The sequence below is a fragment of the Geotrypetes seraphini genome, chromosome 4 (assembly GCF_902459505.1).
Source record: "Geotrypetes seraphini chromosome 4, aGeoSer1.1, whole genome shotgun sequence".
NCBI lineage: Eukaryota > Metazoa > Chordata > Amphibia > Gymnophiona > Dermophiidae > Geotrypetes > Geotrypetes seraphini.
In genome coordinates, this window is record NC_047087.1 from 196,822,001 (window position 1) to 196,841,222 (window position 19,222).

At 41.5% G+C, this 19,222-nt stretch overlaps 1 protein-coding gene across 1 annotated transcript in view; it reads right to left on the reverse strand.

The window, feature by feature from the left end:
- CDH23 (cadherin related 23) overlaps nt 1-19,222 on the reverse strand; it is a 1,673,137-nt gene that overhangs the window by 68,288 nt on the left and 1,585,627 nt on the right. The window contains exons 59-61 of the mRNA XM_033942780.1: nt 15,628-15,789; nt 5,159-5,415; nt 2,949-3,046 (exon numbers count right to left, since the gene is read on the reverse strand). Coding sequence (XP_033798671.1) covers nt 2,949-3,046; nt 5,159-5,415; nt 15,628-15,789 — 517 coding nt within the window. The remainder of the gene's footprint in view (nt 1-2,948; nt 3,047-5,158; nt 5,416-15,627; nt 15,790-19,222) is intronic.

Consider the following 19,222-nt stretch of genomic DNA (forward strand, 5'->3'; position numbering starts at 1 on the left):
TTAAAAAATTTCAGGTTATTTGGGAGCCATTAACAAGATACTATAAAGATTGAAATTACTGCATAGAATAAATATTAATTTTTTCCCTTTTTGTTCATACACTTCCAGGGTGGGGTGGGGGTGGGTAGGAATATTTTATGATTTCTTTTGCTTATGAATAACTGTTGGGTATAAGGGAGGGGGGATATTTAATGTGAGTTAGAATTTGTGGATATATTAAGTGATGTTAAAGTATAAATGATTGTATTATACGCTACACTTATTGTGAGCTTTAAAAATGAATAAAGATTAATAATAATAATAATAATAATAAAAAAAGAAATGATACAGAGACGGAGGTGTCATACAAATGATTTCCTTAGAGTAGGTCAATGCAGTGAAGAGAATAGATATGTTTTCAGGGCCTTCCTGAATTGGAAGTAAGTAGGAAGTTGGCATAAGCTGCTCGGGAGTCTGTTTCAGATTTTGGGGCATTGGAATTCGAAGGTGGTCTCAAACAGAGCTTTCCTCCAGACTAAGTGAGGGGAGGGAAGTGGTAGTTTCCAATGTTAAATTGTCTTTGTGTTGTTGAAGGACTCTGTGACCTGGATGGTGGAAATGAGTCCAGCTGAGTTTTCTAAATAGTCTAGTCTAGTCTAGTCTAAATAGGGGATGAGGAATACCTGGGCCACTGTTCTGAAGTTTGTTGGGCTTAAGGCTGATCTGATTGTTCTCAGCTGCTTTAATCCTTAATCAAAAGAAGACCTTCTTGACCAGCAAGTTGAAGATCCCATGCCCTATTTACTTTCCCGTCAGTACAGGGCTGTAAAAGCAAGAAATTTCTTTACCATACTTTAGCATTCCAAGCGGCTTCCCATGATAGAGAATTTCGATTGATATTGCTTGGAGCTTGTTCTTATAAACATTTCAGAACCCAAATGAAAACTCATCTTTTCTCAAAATACTTGGTCAAATAACTTTTCTGTCATTATCAAAATTGTCTTTAGTTTATAATCTTTTGTAAACCGCATAGAAATTATGGTTATGCGGTCAAGAAGTATGATATGTTATGTTATGGTCAGTTCTGAGTCAAGTATTACCCCAAGTACCTTTGATGATCTACTTATAGTTATCATGTCACCCATGGTCAAGGTGATCTCCCGATGTTGGCAGTGGTTGCCAAACCAGAGTGCCTCAGTTTTCTGGTTGTTCAGTTTGAGGAAGCGCTGGTGCGACCATGAACTTAGGTCTTCTATTAGTGTGGAAATGTATTGAATTGTGTCTGCCTTTGAGTATTTGGCTATGCTTAAGAGGTATAGGTCATCTGCGTAGAAGAAGGTGTGGATGTGGGGGTTGGAAATATGTTTGCCCAAGGCACTTACATAGGCGTTGAATAATGATAGTGAAAGAGGGGAGCCTTGAGGGATGCCATAGAATGCCTTCCAACGCTATGAAATTCTTTGGCCCCTCCTTACTTCGTAAGTTCTTTTGGTCAAAAATTCTGTGAATTATTTTCTCACTTTACCATATACCCCCAACTCTTCTAGATATAGGAGCAATAGTGAGTGGTCCACTGTGTTGAAGGCTGCGGTGATATCAAATTGTAAAAGGACTGTTTGCTTGCCTTTCTTTAAGTAGTACTTTGCCTTAGAGAAGTAATTTGGTGCTGTGGTGTGGTCTAAAACTGTGTTGGGTATCATGGAAGCCATCTATCTGGTTAAGGAAATTGGATAGTTGCGCATTGACACTGAATTCTATCAGTTTAGCTGGCCATGGTCTTCCAGCTATAGGCCTATAGTTCTCTGCCTTGCTTGGGTCAAATCATGTGGCTTTGAGGATGGGATCACAGAGATGGCTGTAGGTGTCAGAGAGATGGCTGTGGGTGTCAGAGAGATGGCTGATAGTGCTGAGGGATGGAGCCATTTTACTAGGCATAGGTTGGTGAGATTGGTCAGTCAGTATATAATTTTGGTAGGTGCATGGTCTAGTAAGTTAGCCTGTCAAAAATCAAGATGACATCACGTCTTTGCAAGTCTCTTTAGTAGGTTAGCAATTTCCGCTGGCTTGACTTTTGCATCTTGTACGCTTGTTTGCAGTTTTTCTTTGTTTTCCTTTGCATTGAAATATTACCACATGTCGTTAGGCCTGTTATAAAACACAAAAAGCTAATTGAAAACATATCCCATTTGAAAACAAAAGTTTATTTCAGTTGGGATGTGTTTGGAATTAGCTTTTTATGTGGTTTTTTTTAATTGAAAAATTTTCATATTACAAACATACACGCCAAACAGAACAACAGTATAAAGTCAACAGCAGACAAGGCAAGGACCTCCATGTTGATCCTTCACGGAGGCCTAAAAGACCCCCCAAAAAACAGGGGCCCAGATTCTCTTAAATTTCTGCCAGGGACTAGGGCCATCCTTACGTACATCCAAGTATTCAAATTTTAATAAAGTAAACAGTTCATTTCTCCACATCGTTACTGTGGGTGCCACAAGTTTTTATGTTTTTTAATTTATTTCATATGATTTTTCTTTTATTTATACTTTCAATTTTTTATAGATGTACTAGAACCTTTTATATTTCTTTTTCTAATTGTTTTATGTCAGATTGACAGTTGCCCCTAAAACAGGCTTGTAGGTGAAACATGGCCACATCAGACATTCTGATTTTATACTGCTGCTGCCTTGCAAGTGTTTGGCGGTCTGCTGTCATTGCTGCTGGTCATAGGGGGTCCTTTTATCAAACTGCGGTAGGGGTTTAACGCGCGTAATACCATGCGTTAAACCACCTGCCGTGCTAGCCGCTAACGCCTGCATTGAGCAGGCGTTAGTTTTTTAGCTGGTCGCAGGGGTTAGCGCGTGATGAAATGTCCGACAGGCTAACCCCGCTAGCGCGGCTTGATAAAAGGAGCCCATAGTGTCGCAGATTCTTGCCGCTCATTTGTCTATTGTTCACATTCTCCTTACCTTTCCACATCCAGGATACGGTTGGTATCTCGGTTCACCACATGGATCAGCATATCGGTCTGAGCAAAGTTCACCCGTCCTTTTTTGTCTACATGGAACTGCAAAGAGGAGAAAGGAATTTAGGAGCCATGTTAATTAAACACGTTTGCATGCAGGACATGAACTGAATGGCAAGTTCACAAATACTGTTAATTATCATTTCATTCACTGAAAAATTCCCATCTCTGTTCAGCTAATGGCATAGGTGCATGGTATAAGAAGCATGGGGAGGCTAATTCTTCCCAGAACCCAGGCTGGCAGACTGGCACAGGAGCTGTATCACTCAACACTGACAGTTTAGGGCAGGAGTTCCTAATCTTTGGCTCCCACACTCTTTAACTGATGAATGAACCCTCACACCCCCTTCCTAAACCATTGGTCCATGAATGACTACTGATAGCTACATATGTCACTGTTAGTCACTAACAGTGCTTACTACTAAAATTTCAGTAGTATACAGTTATACTACCAATAACTGTACTACTAACTGCCTTCACTACCTGGAAAGTTTCAATAAGTTGTCTCAGATTTCAAGACCTTTCTCTGCAACTGGTTTGACCTCTTTCTGTATCCCTTGGGGGTTAAGAAGGATGAGAAAAGTATACCTACTAGGCAGGAAGCTAAAGGAAGTTCTATGCAGGGTACAGCTGCTAACTCCTACCTCCTACCTCTGAGGAAATGCTAAAACAACTAGAGCTCTTCAGCTTGGAGAAGAGACGGCTCAGGGGTGATATGATAGAGGTCTATAAAATACTGATTGGAGTGGAAAGGGTAGATATGAATCGCTTGTTCACTCTTTCCACAGATACTAGGACTAGGGAGCATACGATGAAGCTACTAAGTAGTAGATTTAAATCAAACCAGAGAAAATATTTCTTTACTTAACGTGTAATTAAACGCTGGAATTCACTGCCAAGAATATCATGAAATCAGTTAGCACAACAGGGTTGACTAATTTCCTAAAAAAAAGAAGTCAATAGGCCATCATTGAGATAGCATGGGGAAACAGCATAAAATCTGTTTTGTTTCTTGGGATCTTGCTCAGTACTTGGGACCTGGGTTGGCCACTGTTAGAAACAGGATACTGGGCTTGATTGAACCTTCGGTCTGTCCCAGCATAGCAATTCTTATGTTCTAATTTAATCTTGACTGAAAACAGTCAACAGCCAAACAGCCTAAGTGGTCTTCTCACAATAATGAAAAAAATATAACTCATTTCAAACAGGATGACCACTGGTTACATTAAGGCAGGAGTACTGGGGCCTGTGCAGAAAACTCTTCTAGAGTTATCTGAGCTTGGAACTGCCGGGATGACTCCAACACTATGGGCTCCTTTTACGAAGCTACGTTAGCGGTTTTAGCGTGCGCTAAACCCACGCTACGTAGCTAGAACTAACATCAGCTCAATGCTGGCGTTAGCGTCTAGCGCGGCCGGCAGTTTAGCGCGTGCTATTATGTGCATTAAACCGCTAACGCAGCTTCGTAAAAGGAGCCCTATGATGTCACCCATCTGTGTAGCTGTAAGATCAATGTCTATGGAGACCTGTGTTTTGAGAGAAGGGTTCATAGACAGTGGAGCGCAAGACGTCAGCGCGCTGACAATCCAGCGCCGACAATTCGGCGCAAGACAGAAGCGCGCGGGAGAAAAAGTAATTTTTTAAGAGCTCCGACGGGGGGTTTGGAGTGGCAACCCCCCCCCCCACTTTATTGGTTAGTGTTCGCGCTGCTGTTGGAGGGGGGTTCAGGGGGTTGGAAACCTCCATTATAGCGAAAACGGAACTTTTTCTGATTTTTTTCCATTTTCTCTATAATGTGGGGGGTTTCACCCCCTACACCCCCCTGCAACGGCAGCATGAACACTAACCAATAAAGTGGGGGGGTTGCCACCCCAAACTCCCAGTCGGAGCTCTTTAAAAATTATTTTTTCCCCCGCGCGCTTCTGTCTTCCGCCGAATTGTCAGCGCTGGATTGTCGGCGCGCTGGCGTAAGAGGAGACAGCAAATGAGTGAGGTGAGGCCTCATGAGAAAGGAAGGGGAGGAAGAACGAAAATCTATGCAACCCAGAGCCACCACATCCCTCAACTCCTCTGTAAAGGTAAAATGACTGTACGGCATATCAGGGCAGTGAGATAGCAGGAACCGGTCAGGGTGAGAATCATGAGCATTGTTACCTGCACGTCATCAGTGTTCACAATAGCACCCGTGATGTTTGAGAGCAAACGAATGAACTCTTCCTCGAACTGGCGCACCCTATCTGGGATCTCATTGATAACTATCTTGAGCCGCTGGTCATCCCTCAGGATGTAGATTCCAACAATAGCTGTGTCATTGTGCCCCGCCAAATCTGCTGCCATGATATTCACCACAAAATAGCCAGGGCTGTATGTTGCAAAAAGGTCAAATGTTCTCAGGATCCCATCCTCAAAGCCTTTGGGATTTAAGACAAGTCATAAATTAGGATTAAGATTGTTATAAATTAGGATTAAGATCATCATAAATTAGGATTGTGATCAAATGAGTACAAATAGAAGAAGCAACACATTTTTTTGTACAGCTGCATAGAAGCATAGGGCCTAATGTGTAAAATAATTTACCTGGGTAACACCATCTGTTACTTTCAGCAGCATTATTTGGATACTGCTAGGACAGGCTTGTTCAACCCCTTTCTATTAGGGATCACATTTAACATTTTGTAATATTTGGAGGGCTATAACATGTGCACAATCATGCACTCTCACTTGCATTTTAGAGATCACACACGTGCAATCTCTAAGAACACACAGAAATAAGGCGATACCTTTTTATTGGACTAACTTATTACATTTTTAACTATTTTTCAGAGGTCAAAACCTCCTTTTTTAAACCAGGACAAGCATACTATAACAACGCTATACTATCCAGACCTGAAGGAAGAGGTTTTACTCTCTGTAAACTAGTCAAAAGATTTATTTGATGCATAAAAAGGTATCACTTTATTTTCCGTTTTTTCTTTTATTTATGGGTTTTCTTTTTTTACTTTTAAAGTGGCTTAACACAGCTACCACATTACTTCCTCCTAAATTAAAAATAAAATTATTTTTTCTATCATTGCTGTCTGGCCATTTAATTTTTTCTAATTGTATTGGCCTTGCCTGCTCCTCTCTCTGCCGCTGGTATACAGCATTGTTCCTATCTCTCTTACTCTCTTTCCCTCCTCTCCCTCTCCCCCTGCACCATTCACCATTACCCCATCTCGCTCTCTCTCCCCCACCACATCCAGCATTGACCCTGTCACGCTCTGTCCCTCCGTGCAACACTGCCTGTCTCTCTCCTCCTGTCATTCAGTATTGCTCCCCATCCCTCTGTCTTCTCCATAGAAACATGATGGCAGGCAAAAGCCAAATGGCCAATCTAGTCTGCCCATCCACAGTAACCATTATCTATTTCTCGCTCTGAGAGATCCCATATGCCTATCCCAGGCCCTCTTGAATTCAGACACAGTCTCTGTTTCCACCACCTCTTCCTGGAGACTGTTCCATGCATCTACCACCCTTTCTGTAAAAAATTATTTCCTTAGATTACTCCGGAGCCTATCACCTCTTAACTTCATCCTGACTGAAGGGGACAACAGGTACGAGGGGGCACTCGGAGAAACTGAAGGGAGATAGGTTCAAAACAAATGCAAGGAAGTTTTTTTTCACCCAGAGGGTCGTGGACACTTGGAATGCGCTGCCGGAGGAGGTGGTCGGGCAGAGTACGGTACAGGGATTCAAACAGGGATTGGACGGATTCCTGAGGGATAAAGGGATCGTGGGATACTGAGAGAAGTATCCAGGAAATAAGTATAGAAACCCGACCAGGTCGTGCATGTGCAAAACCGGAGGGTTAGGACTTCGATGGGAAGATAGGACTTCAATGGGAAACCAGGGTGGCAAGGGGGCCCCTTCTGATGATTCAGACAGGTGACCTGTTTGGGCCGCCGCGGGAGCGGACTGCTGGGCATGATGGACCTATGGTCTGACCCGGCGGAGGCACTGCTTATGTTCTTATGTTCTTATGCCCTCTCATTGCAGAGTTTCCTTTCAAATGAAAGAGACTCGACTCATGCACATTTACATTACGTAGGTATTTAAACAACTCTATCATATCTCCCCTCTCCCGTCTTTCCTCCAAAGTATACAGATTAAGATCTTAAAGTCTGTCCCCATACGTCTTATGATGAAGACCACAGACCATTTTAATAGCCTTCCTCTGGACCAGGTTTCTTTGTCCCCATCATCCAGCATTACCTGTCTCTCTGTCTTCCCCCATCAACATGCAGCACTGTCCCTGTCTCACTGCCCCTTCCTCACTGTATCATTCAGCATTCCCCCTCCCTATCTCTCTTCCCCCATACAGAACTGCCTCTCTATCTCTTCCTCCTTCTATGCTGTATTTCCTCTCTCTTCTGTCTCTCCAGCCCAACAGTGTAGCCAGACCTCAATTTTTGGGTGGGAAAGAGCAGGTGTGCAGAGAGTAGGAGACATGCCGGCGCCCCCCTCCCCACTAAGATGGTGCCTGGGGCAGTCTGTTCCCAGTCCCCCCTTACTACACCACTGATCACTGAGCATCATTTATAGAATCGTGCATAGCGGCACCTAATTCAACTTAGGAGATGGTAGGTGTCCCAATGGTAGGTGCCAGTATATTCGTCCAGGGTTTTTCTTGTCTAATTTATCAGCGCCTAACACAGACACCTACTGATGCTTAAATCATACCATACCTATTCTCCGTCCCTAACCATGCCTACTTTGCCAGGAGGTGTGGGTAGGCACCTCGAGTTGTCAGGTGCTGCTCCATGTTCTGCATGTAACTCTTAATTAAATTGATTTTAAACTTTTTTAAATGAGTTTTTAAAGGTGTGATCAATTACCACACCATTTAAGCTCATTAAGCAACTTTGAGCTCCATGCGGAACTCAGCTAGGCACCACTTATAGAATTAGGCCCAAGAGTTCGATATTTAAAAGGATATAACTGGGCAGGAAAGGCTTCTGCCCAAATAAACTACACTGAGTGGGCTAAGAGGGGATATTGAACAGTATTTAACTAGGCAGTGCTGCTGTATATCTGCTCTGATCATCATGGCAATGTCCAATTAGTGCCGAGGTGGCCTGTGGACAGAGGCCCAGATTCTCAAAACTTTAACACTGTCGCTAAACTGTTTTCTGGCAGTTTAGCCTGTACGCAGTTTAGTGGCGGATTATCAAAAGGGGTTATCGCTGAATTTAGCGAGGTTTCTAGCAGTGTCTAACACTGACATGTAAATGGGCTCTTCAACATTGAAATTAGCCCTCCGGTGGATTCTTAAAAATTGCTGAGTCATTTTCAGAAAGCAGCGTTGGCTTTTGGCAAAAAAAATAAATGACTGCTCTAGGGGTGCTGGTCAGTGTCAGAGACTGCTAGAAAGCCCCTGTGTTGTGATGCAGCGGGACAGATGCCCATTCCTATGGGAGCGGCCTTAAACATATTGGGCCAATCAGAGCCTCAGGCCCCTCCCCCGGATGCATTGGGAAGGGTCCTAAGGCTCTGATTGGCCCAGACACCCCATAGGAGGGGCCCTCACTGCTGTCCATTGACCTCATTTGCATGTGTGATTTTTTAAGAATGTCTCGGGTTTTTAGATTCAGTATCAAAACGGCTGCATTAGGAGACCGTCGCTTTTTAACGCGGCTTTTTGAGAATCCTGGCCAGAGTCAGGCAAAGATGGGATTTACACAGTTAGTTGCAATATTCAGTCCACTACCCGGGAAAGTGGGCAGATAAAGTTGGACGGCAATAAGGCTGTTCTGGCTTTATATGCAATAGTTACCAGGATATCCTGTGCTGGCCTGGATATCCACTGCTGGTGCCCAACATGACCTGGCATTAAATATCCAGGCTTAATTCAGCCTGTGGCTGTCAAAATCTACTGATCACCATGGGCTGAATATCAGCCAGACAGAGCACAATTACAATTTCAAATAAAATCATGATGTCCCACTAAATCCCCCACTAAAAATAAAATCTCTAAACAATTGCTTATATCAACTTTTCAATTACTTATAAAATAGCCATGTTTTTAAATTTTGCCTACAAACTTTGCAGGTCTACATGTACTTTAAACTCCTCAGACAACATCAGCATTGCTCTGTTGAAAAATATGAGCATCCGTGGCATCCACCCTTCTATGAACACAGATAACAGCAGTGAAGGGATGCAAAATCACCAACTATTCATGGAGTCTGAGAATAAAAATCAGTGGAAGAGCTTTAACAATAAACAACATACTCGTATACATAAAGTATTTTATCTTTTTGATATCATTTAACATGTTTCATACTTCATTTCCACAATGGGGAAAATATGGGATGGAGGACATTTAACAGATTCAGAAGTCCTTCTACTGAACCTTAGAACTCATTGGGAAAGCATTTGGAAGACATTCTAACAGGCTTTGGTCAGACTGACCCTGCTTTCTTTGTGAGGTCACAGAGACATCTAGTGGTTCGAGCATAGAAGAGAATTGGTTGCATATGAGTCTCAAGAATATGATAAACCTGCCTTTTGTTCACTTTATTTTAGCAGCTATCTGCAATCAATTAAATAACAAAAGTAAACTATAGAAAATAGCATCTCTGTCCTATGTAAATATTTTCATGATTTTATCACTAAAAATGAACTTTATTCAGCCTAAACTCTAGGTTGTGATATAATAACATCTCACAAATAAATCTATGGCAAAATTAAAAGAGATGAGGTTCTTATCTTGCTAATATTTTTTCTAGTAGATAGGTGTGTCATTCTGGACAGACGGGTAATATCACCATGCTCACAAGCCATGCCGAAGGAATTCAATCCAACTTTTGAATCCCTCTTCATTCACTAGAGGACTCTGCTGCTCCCTTCAGTTTGTACCAAAGCAGGCAGTAGCCCAATATAGAAACATTGTGAAAGAGGGGTAAGAGAAACTCCCCAAACTGCAACTCTGTTCTGCTCTGAAATATAAAACATGTTAAACATTGCTATCATAACAATCATGCTAAACAGAAACATTTATGGAGCTCAAGTATTACCCCAATATATTATAGCAATAGATTATTCTTTATACCCATGGAGAGGCATAATTGAAAGGAACGTCTAAGTCCGTTTTCGTCTAAGTCACAAGTCGTCCAAAGTAAAAAACAGCCTAGGACAACATTTTAGAAAAATACGTCCAAAAATTTTTTTGTTTCGAAAATCGTCTAACTATACGTCCTGCCTATCTGATCGTCCAAGTTGCTAAACCGTCCATCTTTATACCACATTTTCGTCCAACTTTTTCATCCAAGTCAAAAATGCCTAGAACAAGCCCTGTTGGATGTGGGAGGGGTCTGCAAAGTGATGGACTGAACACCCAGACATGGCACCTAAATAGTGGGGTACCTTACAGGGCACTGCTGTGAACTTCACAAAAAGGGTGCCATGTCATCATCTCACTACAGCTCCCTTATAGGTCAGGGTGAGCCCCCAAACCACCTCCAGAATCCCCTAGACCCACTTATCTACCACCACAATAGCCCTTATGGCTGCAGGAGTCACTTATATGCTAGTAAAAAAGGGTTTTGGGGGTGTATAGGGGAGTGCATATGTTTCAATATCAATGCAGTGATTACAGGGGTATATGGGCATGGGTCCTCCTCTCCATGGGTTCCTACCCCACCCCCATGACGGCTTAAACCGCCTCTGTGCTGGACCACCAGGCTTTCCTATGCCAGGCTGCCAGGTGATGATGGTCTGGAGGCTGAATTTTAAAGGTGTGATTATGATTTTTCTGGGGTTGGGGGGGGTCGGTGATCACTGGGGTAGTGTGTGGGGGTCTGATTTATGTGTTTTCAGTGCTTATCTGGTGACTAGGTGTTTTTTTGTTCCGTCTAGGCTCTGTTGTAAAACTTTTGGTTATACATGCTGTACGACTAAGTCTAAGCCGGCCCACGTCCTGCCCAACTCCCGCCCTTGACACTCCTACTGAAACGCCCGTTTAGCTTTGGTCGTTCAGCGGCACTATGAAGGCATAGGTCATTTTTAAATACATCCAAAACCCGGCACTTGGCAGTTGAATGTTTTTGACTTATGATCGTCCAAGTGCCGACTTAGGCCAGTTTTTGGATGTTTTTCTCTTTCGATGATGAGCCCCTTAAGGTCTAACCGACATCCAAATTTCAGTTTGGACTCAAACTTTCTGACTGCAACAGTAGACAAGCACAGGAAATAACTGACAGGGTGGAGCTCCAGAAGGACACACCTATCTACTAGGAGAGATATTAGCAAGCTATGAACCTAATCTCTTTTTCTAGTACAATAGGTGTGTCATTCTGTATGGTCGGGATGTACAAAACAGTCCCAGAAATCTAGAATGGGAACATTGCACTGGCTCATAACACTGAGGATCCAAAGGCGGAGTCCTCCCTTGCCGTTCTTGCCCTTACATCGACTATGTAAAACTTGGAAAGTCATCCGCCAGGATTCGGTTTGTCCAAAAGCAAGCATCCTACAGCCACCTTGGGTCACATGCTTTATTTTTGTCCAATTGTCCATTGCTTTTGGAAGAGGATTTTACAACATGTTTCTGATCTTTGGCGGGTGAGGTGTGTACTGACTCCAATGATTTTATTTTCCAGGTGCCCAGTTGTCGCCCCGGTACCCAAGGATTTGCAAGACTTTCAAAAATTAGCATTTCTTATGGGAGTCAAAATCTGTTCTTTTACTTTGGATAATCCCGGAAGCTCTCACGCTAGAGCGGTGGAGGGCTTTGCTCATACAATATTTGCAGAGCAGTCCTAGCCCCAGAGCTGAGAGGACGCTGAGAAAAGAGCTCCTTTATGAACCCTTGAAAAAGCCCTTGTGAGCGAAACGGGTCCCGTTGGGGCATGCTAGAGACACTGCATTAAAGAATAAGTAAAAAATGAAATATGTGCTGTTTTCAGTCTTTATTTATTTATACATTTTGAAAAAAGACAATAGTTAAAACAGCAGTAAGCACACTAGCCATATTCAATCAGAAGGCTAGGATATGAGCCCAAACAGAACGGTTCATAGACAACGGTGCGAAAGACAAAAGCGCGCGCCGACAATTGAGCGCAGCGCCGCTCTAAATTACACTTTTTAGGGGCTCTGACGGGGGTTTTTGTTGGGGAACCCCCCCAGTTTACTTAATAGACATCGCGCCGGCGTTATGGGGGGCTTGGGGGGTTGTAACCCTCCACATTTTACTGTAAACTGAACTTTTTCCCTAAAAACAGGGAAAAAGTGAAGTTTTCAGTAAAATGTGAGGGGTTAACCCCACACCCCCCACAACGCGGTGCGATGTCTATTAAGTAAAGTGGGGGGGTTCCCCCCCACACCCCCGTCGGAGTGCTAAAAACAGTAATTTAGAGCGGCGCTGCGCTCAATTGTCGGCGCGCGCTTTTGTCTTTCGCGCCTTTGTCTATGAACCGTTCTGTTTGGGCTCATATCCTAGCCTTCTAGGATATGCTGCGCTCAATTGTCTGGCCACGCCTTTGTCCCGGCGTGCTTTTGACCTGACACCAAACAGAACAATCACCGATGTGGATACTTTAAGGGCTCTTGTGCCATTCTGTAATTGAACCTTAAGTGAAGTTTATTTTCGTTCTGGGAGTCTCCAATCTGCCTCACTTATTCATCTTCACTATTCCTTTAGTGTTCACCATTTTGGAGTTCCTTGACACCTACTGCTAGAAGTAGATTGTTGACTCTGTGATTATCTTGTTGCAGATTGCTGACTTTGTGATTACCTTGTTTTTGTGCTGCTATTGATGAGACAGCAGACCTCAAGTCCTGAAGAACTGGCTTAGGATAGCAATTTTCAAACTTTGGATCAAAAAAAAAAATCTTCATTTAGTGTCATGAAAACATGTGTGGTCAAAAAGAAATTGCAGGACATGCTGATGTTACAGTTCATCTGTATAGGCCATCAGAGAATGGTGACTCGTCTGGAATAGATACATGGTGGGGACTGGGGAGGAAGCTCATTCTCTATTTTAAGATAGGGGCTGGAGTTATGTTTAGGAACCTCTAGCTCAGGGGTGCCCACACTTTTTGGGCTTGCGAGCTACTTTTAAAATGACCAAGTCAAAATGATCTACCAACAATAAAAAAATTTTAAAACCCCCACAAAGCACACTGAAAGGCAGAGAAAATGTTAATTATCATTCATATTCCGGGTTTTTTTCAAAGAGGTCAAGGCAGATGACTCTATGCAATGTCATCTCAATAACAACCATACAAAAATAGACAAATATAGCCCCTCCCTTTTTACTAAACCACATAGCAGTTTTTAGCGCAGGGAGTTGCGCTGAATGCCCCACGCTGCTCTCGACGCTCATAGGCTCCCTGCGCTAAAAACCGCTATTGTGGTTTAGTAAAAGGGAGCCATAGTGCAAAATATAGACAGCAGATATAAATTCTCAAAACAGACACATTTTGATCACTAAATTGAAAATAAAATCATTTTTCCTACTTTTGTTTGATGATTTCATGAGACTCTGGTTGCACTTTCTTCTTCTGACTTCTTCTCACTTCACTCTGGCTGCACTTCTTCTGACATCTTCTGATTTCAGCCCACTCCTTCTTTCAGCCTCCTATATGCTTTCTCTCTTCCATACCTCATTCTCTCCCCCAACTTTTTCTTTCTTTCTCCCTGCCTCCTGTTCTTTCTTTCTCTCTCTCTCTCCATGCCCACTTTCTTTCTGTCTCCCTGCTTGCCCCCTTTGTTTCTTTCTCCCTGCCCTCCCCCAAGCCACTAGGTTTGCCGTCGCCACCGGGGAACAGGCCCCCAAGCTCTGCATGCAGAAGCCTTGCACTGACCAGCATTCTGCTCCCCTTCAATTCTGATGTCGGAGAGGAAGTTCCGGGCCAGCCAGGCAGCGATTGGCTGGCCCAGAAATTCCTCTCCGATGTAAGAATTGATGTCGGGGAGAGGAATGCTGGTCAGCGTTAGGCTTCTGTAGGCCCAAATCTCTGGATCCCCAGGGCCGAGGAAAAGAAAAGAAAAAAAGCCAGTCTTCCATGAGAGCCGTTCCAGTCTCTTTTTAGCAGGACACTCAACTTCACATTTTCAGGCTCAAGACGTCAGAGCAGCAGCAGCAGCTCCGGCATTTTTGGGCAGAGCACCTCCTGCTCCCGACCGCCTTTCTCCAGTCTGGCTTGTCAATTCCACCAGGGGCAGCCGGCGCTCAGCTCTCAAGGGTCGTGACTTCCCTAGACCTCCCTCCTGCCTTCTCCCGAAGGAAGTGACTTCATCCCCCAGTCGGAAGACGCAGTCAGGCAGGAAGGGCGCAGCAAGAATGAGTGTGCGTGGGGAACCTTGGGGAGATTCCGGTGGGGAACCTTGGGGAGAGGAAGGCTGATCGGCCGGCCGATTGGAACGGCAACACGAGATCGACTGGCGTTGCCTTCCCGATCGACCGGTCGATCGCGATCGACGTGTTGGGCACCCCTGCTCTAGCTTAAGGTGTTTCTGTGTGAGTAGTCATTTAGAAGTGAGTATTTATTTTTAAAAATTTTATGCTGCCATAAATCTCAGCGGTTTCCAAAGTAACATCCATAAAAGCATAAAAATACACATACACTGAAACACAATAATCCAAATTGTCACACATATAGCTAATGGCATAAGAAAAATGCCCTTAACAATACTTTCAACAAGTACTCATCAATTACAGCAAAGGGAAAGGAATGATTTAAAAGGAATGATTGTCATACAGTATCATAAGTAAGCATCAATGAATTGCTTAGTTTTAAGCAGTTTTTTTAAAAAAATAGGATACTCTACACATAATATTATAACATAACATAACATCGTACTTATAAACTGCATAACTGTAAGTTCAATGCAGTGAACAAAAGATTAAAACTAACATAACCTAAGGATGATTTAAATTAGTTCGCTAAATATTTTGAAAAAAGATGAGTTTTCAATTGAATTCTAAAGTGCATGTAAGAGCAAGCACTACGCAACATTGGCCTAAATTCCCTGTCATAGCCTGAAATGCTAGTGTATGTTTCAAGGATTCTTGCTCTTACAACCTTGAGCAAATGGAAAATTAAACAATGTATGTGATTCTCTCCTATGTTTATGGAATGCTATGACCAGATAAGTTATTCCATAAGGACATCCCAGCAATCATATACATTTTCATTTTTGTAGACCCATATCTTATATTCATAGTTGATTGACATACTAACTTCATGCTACTAACTGATCACAAGGCTTTAGCGGGTCTGTACATCTCCCAGAGACACTGAAACCAATATGATACTGTTTGATGCAACGTTTGATGCACCAAAGATAATAGTTTACAATTAATCCTCTTTTCGATTGGTAATCAGCGTAGACTTTTTAATACAGGAGTAATGTGAGATGTTCTCACAGCTTAGTTTTGGCTAACCCCAGAAACAATGAATTACAGTAGTCTAGCCTACTCAGAAACGATTGTACTACCATTCTGAAGTCATAAGTTGTCAGGAGAGGTTTCAGTCTATGTAATAAATGAAGTTGAGCATAACCTTTTTGAACCATTCATAAATACTGTATTTGTCTAAGCAAAGGAAAGATATAAGAGAAAAACACATAGAATTCTCACCTACGACAAAGATATTTTTCACTTCCTCTGAGTCGTTGGAATGCTGTTTAATATAGAATATATCAAGGATGCTATAGAAGACCAGGCTGTTGTTTCCTATGTCTGCATCCACTGCTACCACTTTGATTAGCTCTGAACCCACCTTAGCATCGGTTGCCACTCCTGTTTGATTCGAGGAATAACAGAAAATAATTAATAGAGTCTCCATGAGGTTTAGAACAAAATTCTAAACACTCCAACTTCTGTGCCAGCAAAAGACATTCAAGAAAGCTAAATTTTCAAACTACAAATAATAGATGCTGGCACTCTCATCTTGAACCTTGGACGTTAGATCATCTATTATACTATTGTCCCTTGATACTTCAATTTTGGAGATCCATTTGGGATCAGGTGAACAAAGTACTGGAAAATCCAGTGGCACTAACATATGGCACTGTGCTATTTGGCACTTTAATGAGAGCTAAAAGTTAAATATCATCTCACAATAACAAACTTCTCTGTATTATGACAGGGGTTGCCAGACAACTGGGATCAGTTAAACTATGGGGTCCTTTTATCAAGCCGCGCTAGCGGGGTTAGCGCGTTGGACATTTTATCACGCGCTAACCCCCGCGGCCAGCTAAAAAAACTAACGCCTGCTCAATACAGGCATTAGCGGCTAGCGCAGCAGGCGGTTTAATGCGCGTTAAACCCCTACCGCAGCTTGATAAAAGGACCCCTATACCTTTTGGTGGGAGTCTCTATGTCACGTCTTTAAAATGGAACGTATTACGGCTATACAACAGGGGCATTATAAGAAGTTTATGGATATTTGGGAGCCATTGACAAAATTTTATAAAGAGTGATTGTTGAATTTGGCCCTTGATCATGCACGTCCAGGGTGGGTGGGTGGGAGGGGGGGGCTGGAAAATATTCTTAAATTTTAATTTGATTAAATGAGAGTGTACATTTTGTTCAATTCTTTTTCTTTTGTTTTCGCTAAGAAATCTTGGATCCAAATTTGAGGACTTGAGCATTTTAGTTTATACATGATTTAAATGTTATTGGAATGTTTCTTGCTCTATGTAGAATTGCTAATTTGCTTTCTGTACAAGATAATTCTTGATTATATGATTTAAAAATCAATAAATATATTTAAACATAAATTTTAATTTGAGTGCAATTTTTGAATATGAAGATGGGGGGGGGTGATATATGTATTTGTCATGATTGAATTTAGGTGCTATTCTAGTATAATATGATTGTATAATATTGTTGCACTTATTTTTGGCTTCAAAATGAATAAAGATATTTTTTAAAAAACACAATTTTTTTAATCAACCTTTTTTTCTTTGAAGTATTTAAACTCCGTTCTTGGTACACAAAAAAATCTAACCCACCCTGCAGACAGTAGACATTCCAAATAAGAACTATAGTGATAAAACTTGGAGAAACAACCTGTGATGCTATGGTCCTGAGGATGGAGAGTACCAGGTACTCCAAAGATCCAATTTGTCTGCCAAGGAATTTTTGATGAAGCCATCTAAAAATTATTTATTATCCTGCTATTTAATTAACAGGGATTTATATGCTGAAACATTAGTCACTTAAAAATGAACAAAACTAATATAACCAGCACTATTCATATTTAGTTTTTAAAATGATATTATTGATGCTGCCTAAAACAGTACATTTCATTTTTTAACAGCACACTATATACCCAAATATAAACTCAGCCAATATAAAAAGTAACCTTTTTCACTCAAAAAAGAGAAAAAAGTTTAGCTCGAATATAAACCAAACTCACACTAATCTTGCAAAGTTACTGTGGGAAAGAATGACCTTGTGGTCAAAACTGCTATCTCAGCACCCTGAGGTTGTGAGTTCAATCCTAGCCTGCTCCTTATGATTCTGGACAAGTCCCTTAATCCCTCCATTTCCCCAGGTACCACAGTTAGATTGTGAGCCTACAGGGACAGATAGGGGAAATACTTAAGAGTACAGTGATACCTTGGAATCCGAACTTAATCCGTTCCAGAACCCTGTTCGAGTTCCAAAGCGTTCGAGTTCCAAGACAATTTTTCCCATTGAAAATAATAGAAACTGGATTAATCCGTTCCTGGGTCCCACAAACTCAAATTTTAACAGGAAATACACTGGATTCTAAGGTAAAATATTAACAAATATTCCAAAGCAGCATTCAGATTCTGGGGCACAAACACACACATACAATGTGCAGGGCGTTCAGATTCCAAAGCAGAGTTCGGATTCCAAGACAAAATTTACTACAAAAAAAGATTTGGATTCCAAGTGATTCGAGTTCTGGGGCATTTGGATTCCGAGGTACCACTGTACCTGATTACTATTCAATGTATTGTAACCATTTTGGGTGAATATCTTCATGAAAAGGTGATAAATAAACATAGCAACCAATGTGGGAACTCACACCAGCCATTTTGAGTAGTGAGACTGCATAGGGCAGGCACATAGGAGGATCGCTCTTGCCCTGGCTCACAACTGGACCAACAGGGCTTAAGATAGGCCCAGGGAGAGGCCTGCGAAGGGTGTAAGAGGGAAAAGATTCAAATATAAACTGAGACTCCAATTTATGGGCCATATTTTGGCCTCAAAAGCTAGGATTATATTTGAGTATATACAATATTAAGAATTATTTCCATACCGGGGTAGCCATGCAAATGGTGACTACAAATTGGAAGAATTTTGATAGATTAAATTTCACCTTTTGGTGGAATTCATTATGCTTGCGTTATAAATACAAGAAAATGAATTCTGAACAAACAGGTAATAATAAGTTGTTTAAATTGACGTGGGGTCCATTGACCAATTTTATCAATTCTAATTAAATGGTTTATTTCCCTATTTCTGGTTTGATTTGCACATCCAGGGGAGGGAGAGGGATATTAAATTAGGATTTGCTTATTAATTACATGTATGTAGGTATTGTTGTATGGCTTATTTGGATACATTGGAATCAGGGTGGGTGGGAGGGGGGTGAAAATGGTTTGAAGGTTTGTCATTATTTCTATTAAGTTTATTGTGCTATATTGTTTATATTTTATGTAAATGTATCATCTATTGTGCACAATTGTAGTTTTAAAAATGAATAAATAATTTTTTTTAAAAAAAGAAGAAAATGGTTTCTCATATATTTATGGATGGATCTAAGTGCTGTTTTTCAAATTACTTGTCTTTGTGCACTGTTTTTAGACTGAAAATTTAATAAAGATTTTAAAAAAGAAAATAATTATTTCCATAAGCATTTTGGTTCTTACTCATTTTAGTTCAGTGGTTTCCAACCTTTTACATGTAAAGGGCTGCAAAGTGGATACGAGAAAGCTCTGGGGGCCCACAAAAGATTTTCAGCTTATAAATGTAATTTTAAACACTAATTTTGATTCTACATGCATACCGCAATACAACAGTGCAACGTCATGCAGGTAAGCACAAGCGATGAGAGTGCACACAACGGAACCACTACGTTCGGTTCTTATATAAAAATCCTTTCTATAATTGCACTTTTTTTCTTGCTTTTTCTCCATCCTATTGTTTTTTGGGTTTTTATTTTTTACCATATATGTCTCTCCTCTGAACTTTA